The sequence below is a fragment of the Coregonus clupeaformis genome, unplaced genomic scaffold, assembly GCF_020615455.1.
Source record: "Coregonus clupeaformis isolate EN_2021a unplaced genomic scaffold, ASM2061545v1 scaf0144, whole genome shotgun sequence".
Taxonomy (NCBI): domain Eukaryota; kingdom Metazoa; phylum Chordata; class Actinopteri; order Salmoniformes; family Salmonidae; genus Coregonus; species Coregonus clupeaformis.
Window position 1 is genome coordinate 69757 of NW_025533599.1, and position 26833 is coordinate 96589.

At 45.0% G+C, this 26833-nt stretch overlaps 1 protein-coding gene across 1 annotated transcript in view; it reads right to left on the minus strand.

Annotated features, from left to right (window-relative positions):
- Positions 1–26833, minus strand: part of LOC121573772 (protocadherin-1-like) — a 138865-nt gene that overhangs the window by 36723 nt on the left and 75309 nt on the right. The window contains exon 4 of the mRNA XM_041886020.2: positions 5450–5669. Within this exon, the coding sequence (XP_041741954.2) occupies positions 5450–5669 (220 nt within the window). The remainder of the gene's footprint in view (positions 1–5449; positions 5670–26833) is intronic.

Genomic DNA, 26833 nt, shown 5'->3' on the forward strand with positions numbered 1-26833 from the left:
GTTACCTGTATAAAAGACACCTGTCCACAGAATGAATCAATCAGATTCCAAACTCTCCACCATGGCCAAGACCAAAGAGCTCTCCAAGGATGTCAGGGACAAGATTGTAGACCTACACAAGGCTGGAATGGGCTACAAGACCATCGCCAAGCAGCTTGGTGAGAAGGTGACAACAGTTGGTGTGATTATTCGCAAATGGAAGAAACACAAAATAACTGTCAATCTCCCTCAGCCTGGGGCTCCATGCAAGATCTCACCTCGTGGAGTTGCAATGATCATGAGAACGGTGAGGAATCAGCCCAGAACTACACGGGAGGATCTTGTCAATGATCTCAAGGCAGCTGGGACCATAGTCACCAAGAAAACAATTGGTAACATCCTACGCCGTGAAGGACTGAAATCCTGCAGCGCCCGCAAGGTCCCCCTGCTCAAGAAAGCACATATACAGGCCCGTCTGAAGTTTGCCAATGAATATTTGAATGATTCAGAGGAGAACTGGGTGAAAGTGTTGTGGTCAGATGAGACCAAAATGGAGCTCTTTGGCATCAACTCAACTCGCCGTGTTTGGAAGGGGGGGAATGCTGCCTATGACCCCAAGAACACCATCCCCACCGTCAAACATGGAGGTGGAAACATTATGCTTTGGGGGTAGTTTTCTGGTCTCCAGACCTTAATCACATAGAAAATCTGTGGAGGGAGCTGAACGTTCGAGTTGCCAAACGTCAGGCTCGAAACCTTAATGACTTGGAGAAGATCTGCAAAGAGGAGTGGGACAAAATCCCTCCTGAGATGTGTGCAAACCTGGTGGCCAACTACAAGAAACCTCTGTGATTTCCAACAAGGGGTTTTGCCACCAAGTACGAAGTCATGTTTTGCAGAGGGGTCAAATACTTATTTCCCTCATTAAAATGCAAATCATTTTATAACATTTTTGACATGCGTTTTTCTGGATTTTTTTGTTGTTATTCTGTCTCTCACTGTTCAAGTAAACTTACCATTAAAATGATAGACTGATCATTTCTTTGTCAGTGGGCAAACGTACAAAATCAGCAGGGGATCAAATATTTTTTCCCTCACTGTACATTGTTGTCACCATATTAGCTAAAGTAACGTCAAAGTCAGCATAGCTAATATAACTAACTTATTAGTACACTTCTACAATCATACAGTAACATTAGTGTACAGTCAGTAACCAGTTACACCGGCGGGCCCCGGTGGCAATAAATGAGTAATTCCAAAAGTTTACCTTGACTTGGAAGAGTTCCAGTGTTGTGTTGGAAAGTCATAGCCAGCTAGCTAACATAGCATCCCTCTGTTTGAGCAGGGTGTTTCAGTAGGCTAAACTAGCTAGCTGCATTTGCTAGCTAAGTAAGTGAAACTGAAAGTGAAAAAAAAAATTACGATATCGCTCTCTCGCTGTCACCCCCTGACCTTTAATGCCTATTGTTTCTTGTTGGTTTGGTCAGGGTGTACATTCTATGTTTTGTATATCTATGTTGGCCGGGTGTGGTTCCCAATCAGAGGCAGCTGTCGATCGTTGTCTCTGATTGGGGATCATACTTAGGCAGCCACTTTGCCTACCTTTAGTGGTGGGATCTTGTTTCTGTTTCTGTGTGTTTGGCTTGTTTGATGTTTAGCCTTTATAATTTCACGTTACCTTGCTTTTGTTGTTTTGTCTGTGTTTATATAATAAACGAACATGTACGCATACCACGCTGCACCTTGGTCCAATCCTGTACTCAGCGTACGTGACAGAAGATCCCACCACCAATGGACCAAGCAGCATGCCCAGGAGGAGCAAACACCCTGGACACAGGTGGGGAAGATATTGTGTTCTTGGGAGGAGATTTTTGCTGGTAAAGGACCCTGGGCGAAGGTAGAAGCCCAGGTAGGAAAGGATCAATGGCGACGCCAACGGTGCCGACCGCTAAGGAAGCCCGAGAGGCAACCCCAAGAAGATTTTTTTTGGGGGCACACGGGGTGGTTGGCTAAGCAGCAGGAGGCTCGGAGAGACCTGTAGATTAGCACTCTGACAGAAGAGACAACCACTTACGGGGGCTGATCGTGAAGATAGAGCAGGAGAGCTCCCTTCAAAAGGAGGCGCTGCAGGAGGCCCTTAGGGAGAAGGAGTCAATGGTTGCACGGAGAGAGGAGCTGGCCAGGCAACAAGAGAAGCTGAGAGGGGAATTAACCCTCCAGCAGCAGAGAGCTCAGTCTTTAGAGCAGAGGTTAGCAGATCCAACTCCCCGCACTCGCTTTGAGGAGCGTGTGACCGTGCAGGCACCAGGCTATGCGCCGGCTTTACGCACTGTGCCGCCAGTGCGCCTTCACAGACCGGTAAAGCCCGTGCCTGCTCCCCGCACCAAACCAGTGGTGTGTGTCTCCAGTCCTGTACGGCCCGTACCTGCTCCTTGCACCAAACCAGTGGTGCGTGTCGCCAGCCTGGTACGCCCCGTACCTGCTCCCCGCACCAAACCAGTGGTGCGTGTATCCAGTCCTGTATGCCCCGTACCTGCTCCCCGCACCAAACCAGTGGTGCGTATCCCCAGCCCGGTGTGCCCCGTGCCTGCTCCTCGCACCAAACCTGTGGTGCGTGTCTCCAGTCCGGCACGGCCCGTGCCTGTTCCTCGCACCAAACCAGTGGTGCGTGTCTCCAGTCTGGCGCGACCCGTGCCTGCTCCTCGCACCAGACCAGTGGTGCGTGTCTCCTGTCCGGTACGGCCCGTGCCTGCTCCTCGCACCAAACCTGTGGTGCGTGTCTCCAGTCCGGCTCGGCCCGTGCCTGCTCCTCGCACCAGACCAGTGGTGCGTGTTCCCAGCCCGGTGCGGCCCGTGCCTGTTCCTCGCACCAAACCAGTGGTGTGTGTCTCCAGTCCGGCGCGGCCCATGCCTGCTCCTCGCACCAGACCAGTGGTGCGTGTTCCCAGCCCGGTGCGGCCCGTGCCTGTTCCTCGCACCAGACCAGTGGTGCGTGTCCCCAGCCCGGAACGGCTGGTGCCAGAGCAGTCCGCTCCACCGGTGCCTAGTCCAGTTCCGGTCAGCTGCTCCACTCCAGTGCCAGAGCAGTCCGCTCTACCGGTGACTAGTCCAGCCCCGGTCAGCTGCTCCAGTCCAGAGCCAGAGCAGTCCGCTCCACTGGGGTCCAGTTCAGCTCCGGTCAGCGGCTCCACTCCAGAACCAGACGTCAACCCCTCTCCAGGGTCGGGGCCTCCCACACCAGGGTCCAGACAGGGCTTGGTGCATCGCTGGGGGATTGCCGGACCAGGCCCAGACGTCAGCCCCTCTCCAGGGTCGGGGCCTCCCACACCAGGGTCCAGACAGGGCTTGGTGCATCGTGGGAGGACTGAGAGAGGACACATCGCGCCAAGGTCCAGACCGGACCAGGGGTGCAACGGGGAGGCTTTTGTTGTTTTGTCGGTGTTTATATAATAAACGAATATGTACGCATACCACGCTGCACCTTGGTCCAATCCTGTACTCAACGTACGTGACACTCGCTCAATTTCTCTCTTGCTTCTCCTTCATTTTGGAAGAAATTAATTTGTTCAGAACTGTTCAACTATTGTCTTTCTCTCTCAACTAGTCAACTACTCACCACATTTTATACACTGCCATGATATCTAGCTGTTGCTTATGCTTTCAGTACTAGATTAATTCTCTGAACCTTTGATTGGGTGGACAACATGTCAGTTCATGCTGCAAGAGCTCTGATAGGCTGGAGGACGTCCTCCGGAAGTTGTCATAATTACTGTGTAAGTCTATGGAAGGGGGTGAAAACCACGAGTTTCCTAGGTTTTGTATTGAAGTCAATGCACCCAGAGGAGGACGGATGCTAGCTGTCCTCCGGCTACACCATGGTGCTACCCTACAGAGTGCTGTTGAGGCTACTGTAGACCTTCTTTGCAAAATAGTGTGTTTTAATCAGTTATTTGGTGACATATTTAGTATAGTTTTATCTAAAATGGATATAACTTTTTTATGTTTTACCATTTTTATGAAATTCACTGAGGAGGATGGTCCTCCCCTTCCTCCTTTGAGGAGCCTCCACTGACCAGAAAGTATTAAGATCTGAACATTGACTTGGATTTGCTTATACTGCGTATAATCTAGGCATGTGTGTGAGAGAGTGTGTGTGTGGATTTCTTTAGATATAGTTTTTTATATATACACTGAGTGTACAAAACACTGTTTTGTGTCAAGAACTGCAATGCTGCTGGGTTTTTCATGCTCAACAGTTTCCCGTGGGTAACAAGAATGGTCCACCACCCAAAGAACATCCAGCCAACTTGACACAACTGTGGAAAGAATTGGAGTCAATGTGGGCCAGCATCCCTGTGGAACGTTTTCGACACCTTGTAGACTACATGCCCTGACGAATTGAGGCTGTTCTGAGTGCAAAAGGGGGTGCAACTCAATATTAGGAAGGCGTTCCTAATGTTTTGTACACTTAGTCTATATTGGTCTAGGCAATATATAACAAATGATTAAGCTCTGATCATTTGAACATGTATTTAAATGCCTTGATTCATGAAATGTGTAAAAAACAGTAACCCCATTCATCCAAAGACTAAATATAATACAATATCAAAAACTCACATTGTACACAAACGCTTTGGCCGTTTTAAAACATTTATTCAGATTTGTCAATCAGTAAGCTCAGAGAACAAGTGTAACAAAGGGCATTTTTAATCCTGTTATGGACATGAATGGGTTAAGGACCTGCGGTTCTTATTACGCATGCATGGATGATCTTATTAGGGTTATTGCTCTTTACTATGGGTAAAGGTTTTTCCATGGACCTAGACATCTGTGTGTATTAGACATAGTGCACAGCTTATATGGATATAGGATTGTGGTTTGAGCACTGTCTACATGGCAAAGGGAATGCATATCTCTAGATCTGGAACACCTAGCCACAATTGGCTGCAGAGAGAAAGCTTGGCGTAAGGAGGGGGAAATGTTTACGGCAAACACGGTTGTCTACCCAGATGCTCCATTAGTCCGTTTTTTTTTATTAGCACACTTGTGTGAGAGGGTCATTAGGAATGACTTAGAGCTCTGAGAGAGGAGAGCAGAGGGGCTGCTGAGAGAAAAGACAGAGACACTGAATGCTGACTCAACAACACATCTATCTATCTATCTATCTATCTATCTATCTATCTGCCCCAGCAGCCAAAACAACAGCTAACATTTCAATACAACACTCTGCAAACACAACACACATCATTGTCACTAACACTGTCTGCACATCGCCACCCTCTAACAAACAATCAAAAAAACACACGCACAGCACAAACAAAAAACATCCCTGCCTCAGGTCACAACCCTAAACCGCTCACTTTACAAACACAAAACACTTTACAAACACGAAACACTTTACAAACACCAGACTACCAACTACTATTACATGCAACACACACTGAAACTCACAGAGAATACAGGATCGTACCATTTTCAGGGTGCTCCATTTCCCCGATGCTGCCATCTGGGGTGGTCCTCTCATAGTGGTCCTCAGGCAGGGTCAGGGGCCCGATACGGGGGCCACACGATGACTTACTACTGGGCGTCTCTGACTCCTCCAAGCCGCTGTCATAGTAACTGTGCTGAGATGCATCCTGCAGATCCTGCACCGGATTGGCTGTGGAGAATGTCACTCTGCGATGGGGGAGCTGAAATCAGAAAAGATCTCCATCAACATAAAAGTCTAACAGAAACCTTCTTAATAGAGGACAGAAGACCACACCCTGAATAAAGCGTCAACTGTATTAGCTTTATTGAAGTTGAGAGCAGGGGGAATTTCCCCCTTGCAAAGATCAGTTTACTAAATGGCCAGTCGCCATATTCAACAATGGAAAGATGACTACTCATTGCCCACACACAAGCACACTACCCCGCCCAGGCACACAAACACCCCTCGTAAGACTGAGGAAACCACTGATATAGCAGAAAAGGCCTTATTGCCTGTTTTGTGCTGCTGAGAGTCAGTGGTGGAGATCAATAACCCAGGTCTGTACTCCACTCTCCCCTTCTCCATCCTCCCCTCTTCTCTTAGGCAGAACAGATCCATTTTAGCAGGGATTGGAAGCAATAGGCCAGTCCTTTTAGTACATATACAGGAACCATTCAGGACTGCTTTTAGAGTGTTCATTAGAGCTATCAACACTGGGTTGTTAATCAGGCCTACCGGACCACTAATGCTGTCAGGATGGTTTTGTTATTATCAATCATTTATTATCTATCAACCCTTAATTTGCTCTTCCTCTCCTCTGTTTCATTCATTCTGTCTTTCTTTCACTCACAATCAGTACTTCTGAAGTGCAGCCCCACGTATGCTGCATGTACACTTCCTCCTCCCACATGGCCCAGTGCAAATGGTCATGACCATACAAAAAGTCCACGGATAACATTTGCCCGGGACAATTAAGTTAGCCTTAGCCATCAATTTAAACCTAACTGAACGAGATGCTTTCTACATACTCAGACACTTTATAAAAACTATCTTTCTATGTATGTGTGTGTATGTGTATAGTATGTGTTTGTGAGAGTGTGTTTGAATGTGTGTGTCGTAGGGCATAACATGTGTTTCCTCCCTTAATTACATTATTTGATCTGTAATAAGAACATGCACACCACACTTCTGGTGCAACCTAAATGTAAGTGACATTATTTTATCTACTGTGAAAAATGTGCACATCACCCTTTGTGGAGAATTGCAAATGGAATTGCTTGATCTACTGTAAGAAAGAATACCATGCCTCATGAAGAATGCAAATTGCATTGTTTGATCTGTGTTAAGGCCTACACGTACCCTGCAACTCGGATATAATGTACTTAGCATACAGACTTTTATTGGGACGTGGGTTATCATTCTTATTGTGATATTTCAATCAAGCCGGTTATTGCTTTACTAGAACGGACTGAGGTAATGGTAACTCAAACTGTGATTAAGGGAATCCTAAGCAGACACATTACTATTTAAATGTAAGGGTGCATTTAGTTGTTTAAATATGGATTCTTGCTTAAACTGCTCCTCTAGGCATTGATCCAGAGTCAGCATTTTCCCCGAGTAGGCTATGTATGGTAGGCTGGGTGGCTGGAGATACGCAGATGGGAAATAAGATTCCTTTTTAGTCAGAACACAACTACTCCACGAGGGCTGGAAGGGGTACAGAGAGGAGACAGAGGGGGGGTTGAGCAGGAGAGGGGACATTGGGCTGGCAGTCGGGGTCAAAGCTGAGGGCTAGAGGCGACTTGGAGGAGATTCTAGATGACTAGAGGCTGGAAACTCTGAAAGAATTGGATCTGGGGGTGGGGCTAAAGCAAAATCAGAGAGGACTGTATGTAAATGTGAATATCTGATAAATCTGATTGATGTCAGAATGATCAGGACCTGATCATTGTCACATGAAATGATCATGATAGGAGTGCAAGAGAACATACAGATGGGATTTGTCAGAATCAGAGAGTTTGAGGCCCAGACTGAGGTGTTGCTTGACCTGGCCCAGTAGAGTGTAAATGATGCCCTGTAGCCAGTAGCTGGCTGATGGAACAGCCTGGGATCAGTATGTTCTTCTCACATTAGGTGTGGTCTGATAAGAAGTGCTGCTCTAATGGAAGGAGAGACATTCTCAGCTCAGCATGGGCCAGGGAGGCTGGTGGGAGAGCTTTTTTGTATGCGAGTTCATTCACACCATTACTCCTGCATCCTGTCATATGAAACGGTATGAACAGTGAGATTCGTCACTAGATGTGGCAGCTACATTCACACTCGCTGAGGCTGGCTGCAGTAATGCATGGCAGCACTGTGACAACAGTATGACATTTCAAGGCTGCTGCACTCGTTGTTAAGTGCATTTCCTGGGCATAGAAAGGGTTTTCCATGGAGAGGAAGGTATTCTCAGGGACAGTGCAGAGCATGAATACACGATATCTCACCGAATGGCAATATGTAACAGTTTGTTAATCTAGCCATCTATTTGCTCCCTCTCTTTCCTTACATCCTTTACATAAACAAATGTTTTTCCTTCCTTTGTCCTTATCCTCTGTTCTCCATCCTAACTCATGTTGGACCCATTATACTATCTCCCTCTTGTCCCTATCTCCTTCCCCTGTCCCCTCACTCCCTCCCCCCTCTCCCTCTTTTCCCCGCTTCCTGCCCCTGTCCCCCTCCCTCCCCCTCTCCCTCTTTTCCCCCGCCTCCTGCCCCTGTCCCCCTCCCTCCCCCTCTCCCTCTTGTCCCCGACTCCTGCCGTCCTCCTCCCGCCCCCTCTCCCTCTTGTCCCCGCCTCCTGCCCCTGCCCCTGTCCCCTCCCTCCCTCCCTCCCTCCTCCCCCTCTCCCTCTTGTCCCCGCCTCCTGCCCCTGTCCCCCTCCCTCCTCCTCTCCCTCTTGTCCCCGCCTCCTGCCCCTGTCCCCTCCCTCCTCCCTGTGCTTCTTGTTCCTGCCTCCTGCCCTTGTCCCCCTCCCTCCCCCTCTCCCTCTGCCTCTTGTCCTCGAGTTTTCTGGTAGCTGTGTCTCATTGATAAGCCTGGACTTGAAGACTCCAGTTCCACACTGCTTGCCTCCAAGCTATTGCACCTACAGTACAAAAACCACTATATGATAGAGAAAGAGAAAAAACGAGAGGGGGTTGGGGTGGTAACAGAGGAGACGGGAGTGAAATCGAAAATAAAAACAGATCCGTACGCAATTCTTTCGCTTCTGCTTCGCTTTCTATGATTTTATGCTTGCTGCATCTCTTCAGAGGTGCACTCCTTCATTGTCAAATTTGTTAGTGTAGCTCATTTTTCCTGTGCTCTCCATGAATTCAGAGGAAGCGGCTCATTGATCCCCGCATACACGCCCAGAGTGCCAGAGCCACAGCGCACTCACAACACTCTGCAACTAACTGGTAATGCTGCTAGGATTTACATGCAGGGCCACTAACAAACTGTCAGAGTTAACAATACATACAGAGCCAGAGTTTGTGTTGAACAAGGTACTGTATATACTTCTATAAACCTATATGAGTATTATATAAGATACACGTTTTACTTTACAAATATGTGGATAGTTACACACAGGTGTTAAATCTTGTTATAATATGATTTAATTGATCTTGGCAAATCTATGTCAAATGAGTATAATGAATCCAGATGAACTTTCAAGAAAAATCTTTGACCCTCTAACACGCATACTCTGAACCAAAATAGATCCCAAGCGGCATCCCCCATGCTAGAACTGGCTTTACAGTGAATCATCTGACTTTGATCAGTTAGAAAAAGGGTAAATCGGTAAACCACCTGTCTCTAAAAAAGCTCTACGTACATGAATTGATAGTCGTTACAATACCATTTACTGCCACTTCACTCTAAAATGTGTACTTTTGCTCTGATTGCCCTAGTTAGACCATTACCCCTATCGACCCCTCTTTCTCTCTCTCTTCTATCTTTTCAATGCTCCATGCCATTCGCTCTGCTTCTCTGCAAAAATCCTACCCTCCCTCCATCTCTATGTGCCTCTCTCCCTCTATCTCCCCTTTGTCTCAGTCTCAATCTCTTTCCACACCGCTCTCCTTCCCTCCATCTCCCCTTTGTCTCAGTCTCAATCTCTTTCCACACTGCTCTCTCTCCCTCCATCTTCCTCTGTATCCCTCCCTTTCTGTTTCCGTCTCTCTGTCACTCATGCTCTCTTTGGCAGAGTAGCTTGCTATTGGGATTTAGAGGAAATTGAATTTAATTATGAAAGAATTTCTCTACAGTACGATTGGCATCATTTCCCCCTCACAATAGAACATCATTCTCATATATCTTGTTGTGGGGGAATGAAAATAGGCCGTGCCCCATTCTTTCTCTCATCCTTTTAAATTGAATTTTTCATATCACAAGTCCACTGAGACATCTGCCGTTTCCTTTAAGATGGGCAGAAAACCCATTTCATAACATCCGAAAGGCACAAACTGTGATTCAATGGGAAAAGTCAGACTTCCATCATCAGCGTATGTATTCCTCAACACTGAATGATAAAAGAGGGCAGCATTGGTCTCTGCAACTTGAAAAGGTGAAAACATACTAGTACTATGCACTGTATATGTTTGCTTTCACAACCCATTTGGAACACTCCATTCCAACCTTAGTGGAAATGAGTGTCTTATTCCTGAGCTCACTCCTCTCTCTCTCTCCCACTCCTGTTGTCTCTGCCTATCCCTGGGGCATATGAGGCATTCCGTGTCTTTGTATTAAACTGTACCGTGTACAAATAAAGAGGCAGTGGGTCTCATTCAATCTCCAATCCTTTTGTTTTAAGAGACTTAGGGCTGAATTGACAAACAAGGGAGGCTTTTACAGAAGAAGAGAAAATGCTCCAGAAATCTACATAATGAGAAAATGACAGTAATTGTCATCATTTACAATACCTTAGCCATTTCAAGTTACGAGAAATGTAGAAAACCGCCCTGTAGAACATGAACACCCCCGGATCAGGCTGCCTCCCCTGATCTGCTGAGTGACAGATCAGGGGAGGCAGCCTAAATATCAAGCCAGATAGGGAACGAGCAAGAGGGTTGGGATGAGAGGGGAGAGAGAGTTGGAGAGGGAGAAAGAGCGAGTGAGAGAGGAAAAAAAGAGAGAGAGGGCAGGGAATAAGAGAGCCAGACAGCAGATAAATTAATCCTCAATATCCACTCCCTAGTGGGTACCTTATTCCCTCTCAAAGTTCCCTTTTTCAGAGTGAATATCTCTATTCCTGCAGCATCTGGCTGGGAGGCATGCATGGAGACTCCAATTGCTTAAAAGTGGAACATAATGCGATTGTGAAGTGAGATGACAAAGCCTTCAAGCATGCTTAAGACTTTTCTTCTGGGCTTCCTCGGGTATTGTCTTTTTTTTCTTTGTATTTTTTCCGGTAACTCTATTAATAGCTTCTCATAGCCTTGGCGCTCGTCTTCATTTGTTAGCCTGCATAGGAGATGTGAAGTTCTGATTGACAAGTCATTTAATAAGACAGGGAATCTTGGAAGTGCATCTGCATCTCATTCCTGCGCTCTAAGTAATCCGTTAGAAACAACTTGACGGGCATTCCGCGTGTCCCTTCATCTTATCATATCAAGGAACTGATGACATTAAAAAATCATGCTTAATTAGATCCGGAGCTGCCTTTTTCATCTCCGGCTACAAGCACCATGCCACTGCCAAAGCAGTGGGACATGTTCCCTCCATTGATCTATTTCAGCAGACCAGGGGATTCAGCAGTGCCCTAACTCTGTGCAACGAGGCAGAAAAATGACATACCAAAAATCATCAGATCAAGAGATTATTATTTCTGAGCTAGCGAGATGTGCTGTGTCTCTCTATGGCCACTCAATCACATGACTGGGCAGGCTAGATAGAATGTAGTCGTGAAAAAGCAAAGATATCAAAGCCTGATAAGTATCAAAGCCTAGAAACCAAAAAGACCAGATGATCCAGTGGTACATACAGTATATTGTAGCAGTGTTTATCCAGCATGCTGCACAGAGGCCAGGCTCAGATAGATGCCAGCCTGATGAATCTGCAACTTTCTCTACTTAAACGGATACTGCAAGACTCTGGAATTTACTTACCCAGAGTCAGATGACCTCATGGATTTAAATAAATTATGTCTCTGCGTGCACTATAAAGGAAGTTAGTGGTAGTTTCGCGAGCCAATGCTAACTAGCATTAGCACAATGAATGGAAGTCTACAGGTACGGTAGCATAGCATTGCCAGAATATCGCAGTATTCCTTTGATGAATGAAAAGCTGATTAATGATCGATAGGGACATGGCTGGCTGCGGGGGGTAGGAGGTGAAGAGGTTCAGTGAGGAAAAACACAGGTTAAGGCTGAAAAGCACTGTTGTAAGCGAGAAACAAACTATCCAGTGAAGCCTTGTAATCAGAATGCATTGATCCAGTATTTCCAATTAAGTGGGAATGCATGTAGGAGTGAAAAGTTTGGACAAGTGCTCACTCATGTGCATGCGTTTGCAGGGTGCAGTAAAGCTCTGATGAGGGCTTTGCAATTAAAAAATGATTTTTACTATCTCTCTAAAACATAAATTACATAAGCTTTTTTCTCTAGAGATGTGCACAGAGTAAGTTAAATAAACCCACACAAACATGTCAACTCTAGGCCTAGACTTACATCGTCTGGCCATGAAGCCACAAAAGCAAACTAAATGGACAGCCATGTAGTAATAGCCTATATTGTCTTTTTTTTTAAGATTGCTGAGAGCATTGCTATGGGTTTTAAAAGTTAAAGTGAGTAGTTTTGAGTTGGTCACAATAACTAATAAGAGTGTGCAGGCTAGGCTGTAGGATAAAAATGTGATAGTGTTGAAATAGATCCAGCATGAGATTGATGATAGATCTGATTAAATTATGTCTGAACTAATGACACTGGGCCATGGTGGAATTCCTTAAACACAATATCTGGCATACATATTCTATCCCAATGTCCCTTCACAGCTCATTTGAGTCATATCTGACATATTCATGGCTCATCATGTCAAAGTTGGTCATCAGAGGACAAGAACGATGAACCCTATAAGTACTGTGGGCCATTCTGTCATCTCCTGTTAGAAAAACACTGCTGATGCTTCAGAAATGACTTGAGTCTTTGATGTTCAGACTGATGCATGCTTGAGAAGTTAGTTTCATCACTCTGTGGATTTAGTGAGTGGTTAAGTATGGTCAAGTAGGACAGGGTGGGGAATGAGAGTGGTTCTGAGAGGTTAACACATGTTATACAGTCTATGGTGTATACAGTGCCTTGCAAAAGTGTTCATCCCCCTTGGCGTTTTTCCTATTTTGTTGCATTACAACCTGTTATTTAAATGGATTTTTATTTGGATTTCATGTAATGGACATAAACAAAATAGTCCAAATTGGTGAAGTGAAATGAAAAAAATAACTTGTTTCAGAAAATTCGAAAGAATAAATAACGGAAAAGTGGTGTGTGCATATGTATTCACCCCCTTTGCTTTGAAGCCCCTAAATAAGATCTGGTGCAACCAATTACCTTCAGAAGTCACATAAAGAGTTAAATAAATTCCACCTGTGTGCAATCTGTGTCACATGATCTGTCACATGATCTCAGTATATATACACCTGTTCTGAAAGGCCCCAAAGTCTGCAACACCACTAAGCAAGGGGCACCACCAAGCAAGCGGCACCATGAAGACCAAGGAGCTCTCCAAACAGGTCAGGGACAAAGTTGTGGAGAAGTACAGATCAAGGTTGGGTTATAAATATCAGAAACTTTGAACATCCCACGGAGCACCACTAAATCCATTAATAAAAAATTGAAAGAATATGGCCCCACAACAAACCTGCCAAGAGAGGGCTGCCCACCAAAACTCACGGACCAGGCAAGGAGGGCATTAATCAGAGAGGCAACAAAGAGACCAAAGATAACCCTGAAGGAGCTCCACAGCGGAGATTGGAGTATCTGTCCATAGGACCACTTTAAGCCGTACACTCCACAGAGCTGGGCTTTATGGAAGAGTGGCCAGAAAAAGCCAATGCTTAAAGAAAAAAATAAGCAAATGCATTTGGTGTTCGCCAAAAGGCATGTGGGAGACTCCCCAAACATATGGAAGGAGGTACTCTGGTCAGATTAAACTAAAATTGAGCTTTTTGGCCATCAAGGAAAATGCTATGTCCGGCGCAAACCCAACACCTCTCATCACTCAGAGAACACCATCCCCACAGTGAAGCATGGTGGTGGCAGCATCATGCTGTGGGGATGTTTTTCATTGGTAGGGACTGGGAAACTGGTCAGAATTGAAGGAATGATGGTTGCCGCTAAATACAGGGAAAATCTTGAGGGAAATCTGTTTCAGTCTTCCAGAGATTTGAGACTAGGACGGAGGTTCACCTTCCAGCAGGACAATGACCCTAAGCATACTGCTAAAGCAACACTCGAGTGGTTTAAGGGGAAACATTTTAATGTCTTGGAATGGCCTAGTCAAAGCCCAGACCTCAATCCAATTGAGAATCTGTGGTATGACTTAAAGATTGCTGTACACCAGCGGAACCCATCCAACTTGAAGGAGCTGGAGCAGTTTTGCCTTGAAGAATGGGCAAAACTCACAGTGGCTAGATGTGCCAAGCTTATAGAGACATACCCCAATTGTAATTGCTGCAAAAGGTGGCTCTACAAAGTATTGTCTTTGGGGGAGGTGAATAGTTATGCACGCTCAAGTTTTCCGTTTTTTTTTCTTCTTATTTCTTGTTTGTTTCACAATAAAACATATTTTGCATCTTCAAAGTGGTAGGCATGTTGTGTAAATCAAATGATACAACCCCCCCAAAAAATCTATTTTAATTCCAGGTTGTAAGGCAACAAAATCAGAAAAATGCCAAGGGGGGTGAATACTTTCGCAAGGCACCGTAAGGGCTGTAGGGTACAGGAGTCATCACATGACAAAGCATAATGTTTTATATGGGGGAAAGACTGTTATCCACTTAAGTTCAATGCATATACAGTATCATGTTGCAGTTGATATAACCAGCATGTCAAGTTTTTCTTTAACTTTTAATGAACACAGTTGGATGCATTAGGGACTCTAGAGGTACAAGTTATCACTGCACTCATTAACAGAATTCCTCTACAATGAATTAAATTGTCAAACTATAAACATGTCCCTGTTACCCACAGGCTACAACATGGATGTACTGTTACACAGTGGGAGTGCCTTACACTGAAGCCTTTAAACAATTAGCTAAGACTTGAAGAAAGAGCATCCTCTATGTTATGTATGGTAATTACAATGGGAGCAACATTGCCTTTACTGATGTAGGTGGTAAAGAAACAACACAAGTAATTGGCTGTCAATAGCTGACTGTAATTGAAGAGTTTAATTCTAAAATGTTTCATATCCATTTTCTGAAATGTTTGGTAAATTAGCTTTATTTGTTTAAATAACATATTAAAGAGATTGGTGTGTTTTTTCACCATCTGATCATGCCATGGGGTTGTTAAATGACATACATCTATTTGTTTGAAACCTATCACTAGATTGATTTCAGAGAGACAAACAATCACATTGTGTTCCAAAACAAGATATTTCCAACTCACTCTCTAAGAAAAAACTTGCACTGCAGGTAGGGTTTTACACAGTCAAAAGTGACAAATAATTACATTTTTCTAAAGAATTGTACAAATGATATATTTGTGACGTCAGCATTTAAAAATATATTACAACATTTATCAATACAGTAATATGAGATCGGGGCTCTGGTCAAAAGTAGTGCACTATATACAGTTGAAGTCGGAAGTTTACATACACCTTAGCCAAATACATTTAAACTCAGTTTTTCACAATTCCTGACATTTAATCCTAGTAAAGATTCCCTGTTTTAGGACAGTTAGGATCACCACTTTATTTTAAGAATGTGAAATGTCAGAATAATAGTAGAGAGAATGATTTATTTCAGCTTTTATTTCTTTCATCACATTCCCAGAAGTTGACATACACTCAATTAGTATTCGGTAGCATTGCCTTTAAATTGTTGATCTTGGGTCAAACATTTCGGGTAGCCTTCCACAAGCTTCCCACAATAAGTTGGGTGAATTTCGGCCCATTCCTCCGGACAGAGCTCGTGTAACTGAATCAGGTTTGTAGGCCTCCTTGCTCGCACACGCTTTTTCAGTTCTGCCCACAAATTTGCTAAAGGATTGAAGTCAGGGCTTTGTGATGGCCACTCCATTACCTTGACTTTGTTGTCCTTAAGCCATTTTGCCACAACTTTGGAAGTATGCTTGGGGTCATTGTCCATTTGGAAGACCCATTTGCGACCAAGCTTTAACTTCCTGACTGATGTCTTGAGATGTTGCTTCAATATAACCACATACTTTTCCTTCCTCATGATGCCATCTATTTTGTGAAGTGCCCAAGTCCCTCCTGCAGCAAAGCACCCCCACAGCATGATGCTGCCACCCCCGTGCTACACGGTTGGGATGGTGTTCTTCGGCTTGCAAGGACCCCTTTTTCCTCCAAACATAATGATGGTCATTATGGCCAAACAGTTATATTTTTGTTTCATTAGACCAGAGGACATTTCTCCAAAAACTATGATCTTTGTCCCCATGTGCAGTTGCAAACCGTAGTCTGGCTTTTTTATGGCGGTTTTGGAGTTTTGGTGGCTTCTTCCTTGCTGAGCGGCCTTTCAGGTTATGTCGATATAGGACTTGTTCTACTGTGGATATAGATACTTTTGTACCTGTTTCCTCCAGCATCTTCGCAAGGTCCTTTGCTGTTGTTCTGGGATTGATTAGCACTTTCTGCACCAAAGTACGTTCATGTCTAGGAGACTGAACGCGTCTCCTTCCTGAGCGGTATGATGGCTGCTTGATCCCATGCTGTTTATACATGCGTACTATTGTTTGTACAGATGAACCCTTTTTGTCATTTATATTTATACACTGCTCAAAAAAATAAAGGGAACACTAAAATAACACATCCTAGATCTGAATGAATGAAATAATCTTATTAAATACTTTTTTCTTTACATAGTTGAATGTGCTGACAACAAAATCACACAAAAATGATCAATGGAAATCAAATTTATCAATAATAATAATATGCCATTTAGCAGACGCTTTTATCCAAAGCGACTTACAGTCATGCGTGCATACATTTTTGTGTATGGGTGGTCCCGGGGATCGAACCCACTACCTTGGCGTTACAAGCGCCGTGCTCTACCAGCTGAGCTACAGAGGACCATCAACCCATGGAGGTCTGGATTTGGAGTCACCCTCAAAATTAAAGTGGAAAACCACACTACAGGCTGATCCAACTTTGATGTAATGTCCTTAAAACAAGTCAAAATGAGGCTCAGTAGTGTGTGTGGCTTCCACGTGACCCCCCCATGCCTGGGCATGCTCCTGATGAGGTGGCGGAAAGTCTCCTGAGGGATCTCCTCCCAGACCTGGACTAAAGCATCCGCCAACTCCTGGACAGTCTGTGGTGCAACGTGGCGTTGGTGGATGGCGCGAGACATGATGTCCCAGATGTGCTCAATTGGATTCAGGTCTGGGGAACGGGCGGGCCAGTCCATAGCATCAATGCCTTCCTCTTGCAGGAACTGCTGACACACTCCAGCCACATGAGGTCTAGCATTGTCTTGCATTAGGAGGAACCCAGTGCCAACCAACCAGCATATGGTCTCACAAGGGGTCTGAGGATCTCATCTCGGTACCTAATGGCAGTCAGGCTACCTCTGGCGAGCACATGGAGGGCTGTGCAGCCCCCCAAAGAAATGCCACCCCACACCATGACTGACCCACCGCCAAACCGGTCATGCTGGAGGATGTTGCAGGCAGCAGAACGTTCTCCACGGCGTCTCCAGACTCTGTCACGTCTGTCACATGTGCTCAGTGTGAACCTGCTTTCATCTGTGAAGAGCACAGGGCGCCAGTGGCGAATTTGCCAATCTTGGTGTTCTCTGGCAAATGCCAAACGTCCTGCACGGTGTTGGGCTGTAAGCACAACCCCCACCTGTGGACGTCGGGCCCTCATACCACCCTCATGGAGTCTGTTTCTGACCGTTTGAGCAGACACATGCACATTTGTGGCCTGCTGGAGGTCATTTTGCAGGGCTCTGGCAGTGCTCCTCCTGCTCCTCCTTGCACAAAGGCGGAGGTAGCAGTCCTGCTGCTGGGTTGTTGCCCTCCCTACGGCCTCCTCCACGTCTCCTGATGTACTGGCCTGTCTCCTGGTAGCGCCTCCATGCTCTGGACACTACGCTGACAGACACAGCAAACCTTCTTGCCACAGCTCGCATTGATGTGCCATCCTGGATGAGCTGCACTATCTGAGCCACTTGTGTGGGTTGTAGACTCCGTCTCATGCTACCACTAGAGTGAAAGCACCACCAGCATTCAAAAGTGACCAAAACATCAGCCAGGAAGCATAGGAACTGAGAAGTGGTCTGTGGTCACCAACTTCAAAACCAGTCCTTTATTGGGGGTGTCTTGCTAATTGCCTACAATTTCCATCTGTTGTCTATTCCACTTGCACAACAGCATGTGAAATTTATTGTCAATCAGTGTTGCTTCCTAAGTGGACAGTTTGATTTCACAGAAGTGTGATTGACTTGGAGTTACATTGTGTTGTTTAAGTGTTCCCTTTATTTTTTTGAGCAGTGTCTATTTTGTAATCCGTTTTTTAACCACAGAAGTCACATTGAGATTTACATCTCTTTTACAAGAGAGCACAGGCCAAGAAAGCAGCACACATATAACAACATATGAGATACAAAACAACATAAAACATAACAATGCATGGAAGTTAAAACAGTGCAAAGCGCATAAGAGATCTCCAAAGAGCAGGTTTAAAAATATGTACAATTCATGGTCAGCAGCCCTCCAATCTGGGATTTAAAATCATCAATCGGAATAAAAAGTTTCAGGTCCTTCAGAAAAGTGTTCAAAGATGATGGGGCAGGTAAGCTAAAAGCACTCTTACCAGACTCAGTTCTTGCGCTGGGGACATTACAGTGCCTATAGTTTCAAGTTCCAAGATTTAATGTCATATGCACAAGTACAGTGAAATGCCTTTCTTGCGAGCTTTAACCCCAACAATGCAGTAATCAATAACAATGTAATACTAAAAATAACAAGGTAGAACAACAACACACAAGATATAAACATAAGAAATAAGAAGAACACGATAAAGTAAGTAAGCATACTATACTATTGCTTCAATTCAGCCACAAGAGATTTAGTGAGGTCGGGCACTGATGTTGGGCGATTAGGGCTGGCTCACAGTCGGCGTTCCAATTAATTCCAAAAGTGTTCGATGGGGATGAGGTAAGGGCTCTGTTCAGGCCAGTCAAGTTCTTCCACACCGATCTCGACAAACCATTTCTGTATGGACCTCGCTTTGTGCACGGGGGCATTGTCATGCGGAAACAGGAAAGGGCATTCCCCAAACTGTTGCCACAAAGTTGGAAGCACAAAATCGTCTAGAATGTCATTGTATGCTGTAGCGTTAACATATCCCTTTCCTGGAACTAACAGGCCTAGCCCGAACCATAAAAAACAGCCCCAGACCATTATTCCTCCTCAACCAAACTTTACCGTTGGCACTATGCATTTGGGCAGGTAACGTTCTCCTGGCATCCGCCAAACCCATTTCATCCGTCGGACTGCCAGGTGGTGAAGCGTGATTCATCACTCCAGAGAACGAGTTTCCACTGCTCCAGAGTCCAATGGCGGCGAGCTTTACACCACTCCAGCCGACACTTGGCATTGCGCATGGTGATCTTAGGCTTGTGTGCAGCTGTTCGGCCATGGAAACCCATTTCATGAAGCTCTCGACGAACAGTTATTGTGCTGACATTGCTTCCAGAGGCAGTTTGGAACTCGGTAGTGCGTGTTGCAGCCGAGGACAGGCGATTTGAAAGCGCTATGCGCTTCAGCACTCAGCGATCCCTTCTGTGAGCTTGTGTGGCCTACCACTTCGCAGCTGAGCCGTTGTTTCTCCTAGACCAGGGGTGTCAAACTCATTTTAGCTCAGGGGCCACATGGAGGAAAATCTATTCCCAAGTGGGCCGGACCGGTAAAATCATGGTATATATAACTTAAAAACAACAACTTCAGATTGTTTTCTTTGTTTTAATACTATCAACATAAAACATAAAGCTGGAGCCTGAGGACAGTGTGTCCAAAATAGTACAAGCACAACATCACTATTAATCATAAAACACCTCAAGTTTATTTGAAAATTCTAAAGAAAAAGAACACACAAACACACAATGCCTCAGTGATTCACATAACTGTTTCACAGATCACAGAACTATATCAGGGTGTCATTTCTCAGGCAGAAATGTAGATACAAATAATGAAATCCTGTTCCCCAAACAAGTGCAAGAACCACAGAGTCAAGAATAGGTTAAATATACAAATAAAATAAAATCAATTAAAAACAATAGCACATCAACATAAAAACATATAAACATAAAGCTGGAGACTGAGGACAGTGTGTCCAAAAGCACAACATCACTATTAATCATAAAACACCTCAAGTTATTTGAAATTCTGAGGACAAACAACACACAAACACACAATGCCTCAGTGATTCACAGAAGTATATCACAGATCACAGAACTATATGCAGCACTTTAAGTGGGGTTGCATAGTTTATTTGACTCCTGATACCTGGCATCTTTTAGCTTTCACCAGCGCATCAATATCAGGCGTCACATCCTGAGTGGCAGCCAACTTCAGGATGTGATTCAAGTGCTTGTGCGTGAGCCTTGAGCGCAGCTTTGTTTTATTCATGACGTTATCCATCTTTAATGACTTGCAACACAAAGCCTCCTGGTGCAAAATACAGTGAAAAGTCCAAAAATCACGTCCTCCATTTGCAGATTGCACTTTCTCTCTGAACTTTGTCATAACGCCTGCTTTTTTCCCGATAATTGAGGGCGCATCATCTGTAGCCAGGCTGACAGTGCGGGACCAGTCCACTCCGACCCTGTCCAGCGCGCCGACGAGTGCAGTGAAAATATCAGCTGCTGTCTTTGTATCTGTCATCGGCACCAACTCCACGAACTCCTCGGTGACGGTCAATGTGTCATCAACTCCGCGGATGAAAATGGCCAGTTGTGCAACATCTGTAATGTCCATGCTTTCATCAATTGCAACCGAAAACGCAATAAATGACTTTACTTTTTGCTTCAACTGGCTGTCCAAATCCACTGAAAGATCGGAAATCCTGTCTGCAACTGTGTTTCTTGTCAGGCTGATATTTGCAAAAGCCTGGTGCTTTTCAGGGCACACAATCTCTGCTGCCTTCATCATGCATCTTTTTACAAATTCACCCTCACTAAATGGTTTTGAAGCCACTGCGATTTCATTAGCAATGAGGTAGCTAGCTTTCACTGCAGCGTCACTGATGTCTCGGCTGTGAGTAAACACAGACTGCTGTTTCTTCAGACCCACCAACAGTTCATTCACCTTCTCTCTTCTCCGCTGTCCTTGAAAGTTGTCATATTTGTCGGCATGAAGACTCACATAGTGGCGACGAAGGTTATATTCTTTCAGCACTGCAACATGCTGTGAACACACCAAACATACAGCTTTCCCATTCAATTCCGTGAATAAATAGAAGGATGACAATTTTTCTTGGAACACTCTGCACTCTGGGTCCACTTTTCTCTTTTTGACAGAGACATATTGGGGCAATGAGGGTGCCAAAGCACATAATGTTAAAAGTAGAAGCCGTAATAAATATCGCGGGCAAAACAAAGTAGCTCATCCGGACTGGCTGCACTTGCTTGACCTATTTGCTCTGCCCCGGTATAAACAGTTTGCTTGCTTAACACAATTGCTATTGCGCCATCCAGTGGACACAATTGGAACAGCAGTTTCTTTTATTGAAAAATTGTAGCTCATTTTTATACTTTACAAAATCATCTCGCGGGCCGGATTAAACCCGTTTGCGGGCCTGATCCGGCCCGCGGGCCGGACGTTTGACACCCCTGTCCTAGACATTTCCACTTCACAATAACAGCACTTACAGTTGACCGGTGAAGGTCTAGCAGGACAGAAATTTGACAAACTGACTTGTTGGAAAGGTGGCATCCTATGACGGTGCTACGTTGAAGGTCACTGAGCTCTTCAATAAGGCCATTCTACTGCCAATGTTTGTCTATGGAGATCGCATGGCTGTGTGCTCGATTTTATACACCTGTCAGCAACAGGTGTTACTGAAATAGCCAAATTCACTAATTTGAAAGGGTGTCCACATACTTTTGTATATATAGTGTATGATAAACAGAGTAGCAGTAGCGTATTTGATGATTGTATGTGAGTGGGTGTCTGTAGAGTTAGTATAAATGTATGTGCATATTATGTGTGTGTGAGCAAATGATGGAGTGACTGTTTGTATGTGTGTTGGAGTATCAGTGTGTGTAGTGAATAGGGCTCTGTGAGTGTGCAAGAATAAAATACAGATGTTAACTCAGATAGTCCGTGTAACCATTTTGTTTAGTTAGCTATTTAGAAGTCTTATGGCATGGGGATAGAAGCTGTTCAGGAGCCTGTTGGTGTCAGACTTGATGCACCGGTACCTTTTGCCATGTGGAAGCAGAGAGAACAGTCTATGGCTTGGGTGGTTGGAGTCTTTAAGGATTTTCCGGGCCTTCCTTTCACACCGCCTGATATAGAGTTTCTGGATGGCAGGGAGCTCGGCCCCAGTGATATACTGGGCTGTCCACACCACCCTCAGTAGCACCATGCGATCGAGGGTGGTGCTATTGCCATACCAAGCAGGGATGCAGCCAGTCAAGACGCTCTCAATGGAACAGCTGTATAACATTTCGAGGATGTGAAGGCCCATGCCAAACCTTTTTAACCTCCTGAGGGGAAAGAGGCGCTGTCGTGCATTCTTCATGACTGTGTGCGAGTGTATGGACCATTTTAAGTTCTTAGTGATTTGGACACCAAGGAACTTGAAGCTCTCGACCCGCTCCACTGCAGCCCCGTCAATGTGGATGGGGGCGTGCTCGCCCCCACGTTTCCTGTAGTCCATGGTCACCTCCTTGGTCTTACTGACATTGAGGGAGAGGTTGTTGTTCCAGCGCCACACTGCCAGGTCACTGACATCCTCCCTGTAGGTCAGGCTTACCATCGTCGTGTCGTCAGCAAACTTGATGATGGTGTTGGAGTCGTGCGTGGCCACGCAGTCGTTGGTGAACAGGGAGTACAGGAGGGGACTAAGCACACACCACTGTGGGGCCCCCCGTGTTGAGGGTCAGCGTTGTGAAGGTGATGTTGCCTACCCTCACCACCTGGGGTCAGCCCATCAGGAAGTCCAGGATCCAGTTGCAGAGGGAGGTGTTCAGTCCCAGGGTCCTAAGCTTGGTGAGGAGCTTGGAGGAGACAATGATGTTGAACGTTGAGATGTAGTTAATGAACAGCATTCTCACATAGGTATTCTTCTTATCTAGGTGAGTGAGGGCAGTGTGGAGTGCAATTGAGATTGCGTCGTCTATGGATCTGTTGGGGCGGTGTGCAAATTGGAGTGGATCTAGGATGTCTGGGATGATGGAGTTGATGTGTGCCATAACCAGCCTCTCAAAGCACTTCATGATTATAGATATGAGTGCTACAGGGCGGTAGTCATTGTGGCATGAAGCCTTAGAGTTCTTGGGAACAGGAATGATGGTGGTCATGTGTTTTTTCACATTTAGTTGCGTTACAAAGTGGGATTGAAATATATTTAATTGTAATACTCCATAATGTCAAAGTGAAAAGAAAATTCTACACATTTGTACAATTAGTACAATTTGGCTTAAAAAATCACATAATAGGTGACATGGACTCACTCTGCCTGAAATAATAGGGGTTGACAATGACTACCCTTTCCTCTGTCCCTCATACATACAACACCTGTACGATCCCTCTGTCAAGTATTGCATTTCAAGCACAGATTCAACTATAAAGTCCAAGGAGCTTTTCGAAAGCCTCATAACTAAGGGCAGTGATAGGTAGATGGGTAACAATAACAAATCAGACATAGAATATATCTTTAAGAATGGTCAAGTTAATAATTATGCTATGGATGATGTATTAAACCACCCAGACACATCAAAGATTAAATCCGTCTGAACTGAGCTGCAGGAATGGAAGGAAACTGCTTAGGGATGTCACCATGAGGCCAATGGTGATTTTAAAACAGCTACATGAGCCAACAGAAAATTGAGGATGGATCAACAACATCGTAGTCACCCCACAATAATGACATAAATGACAGAGTGAAAATAATAATACAAATATACAGAATAAACATATTCCAAAACATGCATATGTATGCAACAAGGCACCAAGGTAATACTACAAAAAAACACGGCAAAGGAATACACTTCCTCCTTATTTTCAAGCCTGGTGGTGGCTGCATCATCATCAGCAAAGACTGTGGAGTTGTTTACCAAGAAGAGAGTGACTGTTCCTGAGTTTTGACTTAAATCTGCTTTATAGTCTATGGCAAGACTTGAACATTTCTGGCAAGCCATGATCCCAAAAACCTTGACAGAGCTTGAAACATTTTCAAAAGAATAAAGGGCAAATATTGCACAATACAGGTGTGCAAAGCTCTTATGAGACTTACCCAAGAAGACTCAAAGCTGTAATCGCTACCAAAGGTGTTTCTAACATGTATTGACTCAGAGGGTTGAATACTTATCTAATGAAGGTATATTAGTGTTTTATTTTTCGTAAATCTTTACAAAATGTTAGAATTTGTCTTCCACTTTGACATTTGATTATTTTGTGTAGCTCGTTAACAAAAAATTACAATTCAATCCATTTTAATCACACTTTGTAACACAATAAAATGTGAAGAAATCCAAGGGGGGTGTAGACCTTCTATGGACACGGTATATAAAATACCGTTTTGAGATCTCAGACGGTATGACGGAGCCAACGGAGATGGCGGCCTTTGCGGTATTTAGTTTTTTTATGTATTATTTTTTACATTATTAGCTCAGGAAATCTTTTGTGTCATTACATACAGCCGGGAATAACTATTGGATATCAGAGCGGCGGTAACTCACCAGAACTACCAGCATTACGACCAGGAATACGACTTCCCCGAAGCAGATCCTTTGTTCGCTCAACCCAGAGCAATTGAACTGATTCAAGAGGCTGACCCAAAACATCGCCGGTGGAGGAGAGGCACTTGAGGCGGCCTGCTGGTTCGACTTAGGACGTGCGCACACCACCCACCGCTTCTGAGTATATTACTCGCTAATGTTCAGTCTTTGGATAACAAAGTTGACGAGCTCAGGGCAAGGATTTCTTTCCAGAGATACTCTGTAGAAATCGGTCCAGCCAGAGGGGTTCTCAGTTCATCTCGCATACAGGAATAAATACCTCTCCGGGAAGCAGAAGGGCGGAGGTGTGCGTTTCATGATTAACGACTCATGATGTAATTGTAGCAACATACAGGAACTCAAATCCTTTTTTCCCCCGACCTCGAATACCTCACAATCAAATGCCGACCATATTATCTCCCAAAAGAATTTTCCTCCATTATAGCCACGGCCGTTTATAGCCCCCCTCAAGCCGATACCACGACGGCCCTCAAAGAACTTCACTGGACTTTATGCAAACTGGAAACCACATATCCTAAGGCTGCATTTATTGTAGCTGGGGATTTTAACAAAGCAAATTTGAGGACTAGGCCGCCGAAGTTCTATCAATATATCGACTGTAGTACTCGCGCTGCTAAAACACCACTGTTATTCGAATTTCCGGGATGCTTACAAGAACCTCCCCCGCCCTCCTTTCGGAAAATCTGACCACAACTACATTTTGCTTCTCCCTTCCTATAGGCAGAAACTCAAACAGGAAGTACCCGTGCTAAGGACTATCCCAACACTGGTCTGACCAATCGGAATCCACACTTCAGGATTGTTTTGATCACACGGACAAGGATATGTTCCAGGTAGCTTGCGAAAATAATTTAGAGGACACACTGATACGGTAACTGAGTTTATCAGGAAGTGTATAGGAGATCTCGTACCCACTGTGACTATTAAAACCTACCCTGAACAGAAACCGTGGATAGATGGCAGCGTTCGCGCGAACCACTGCATCTGTCTCCTGAGTGGCGCAGTGGTCTAAGGCACTGCATCACAGTGCTAGCTTTGCCACTAGAGATCCTGGTTCAAATCCAGGCTCTGTTGTAGCTGGCCGTGACCGGGAGACCCATGGGGCGGCGCGCAATTGGACCAGCGTCGTCCAGGGTAGGGGAGGGAATGGCCGGCAGGGATGTAGCTCAGTTGATAGAGCATGGCGTTTGCAACGCCAGGGTTGTGGGTTCGATTCCCACAGGGGGTATGATTTTTTATATATATATATATATATATATAATAATAATGTAAGTCGCTCTGGATAAGAGCGTCTGCTAAATGACGTAAATGTAATGTAAATGTAAATTTAACCATGGCAAGTTGACTAGGAATATGGCACAATACAAACAGTGTAGTTATTCACTCCGCAAGGAAATCAAACAAGCAAAACATCAGTATAGAGACGAAGTGGAGTCGCAATTCAACGGCTCAGACACGAGACGTATGTGGCAGGGTCTACAGACAATCACGGACTACAAAAGGAAAACCAGCCACGTCGCAGAGACCGATGTCTTGCTTCCAGACAAGCTAAACACCTTCTTCGCCCGCTTTGAGGATAACACAGTGCCACTGATGCGGCCCGCTACCAAGGACTGTGGGCTCTCCTTCTCCATGGCCGACGTGAGTAAAACATTTAAACGTATTAACACTTGCAAGGCTTCCCGCCCAGTCGGCATCCCTAGCCGTGTCCTCAGAGCATGCGCAGACCAACTGGCTGGCGTGTTTACGAGCATATTCAATCTCTCCTTATCCCAGTCATACTTCAAGATGGCCACCATTGTTCCTGTAACTAAGAAAGCAAAGGTAACTGAACTAAACGACTATCGCCCCGTAGCACTCACCTCTGTCATCATGAAGTGCTTTGAGAGACTAGTCAAGGATCATATCACCTCTACCTTAGCTGCCACCCTAGACCCACTTCAATTTGCTTACCGCCCCAATAGATCCACAGACGATGCAATCGCCATCACTCTGCACACTGCCCTATCCCATCTGGACAAGAGGAAAACCAATGTAAGAATGCTGTTCATTGACTATAACTCAGCATTGAACACCATAGTACCCTCCATAAGCTCAAGGCCCTGGGTCTGAACCCCGCCCTGTGCAACTGGGTCCTGGACTTCCTGACGGAACAACACCTCCACTTCGCTGATCCTCAACACTGGGGCCCCACAAGGGTGTGTGCTCAGCCC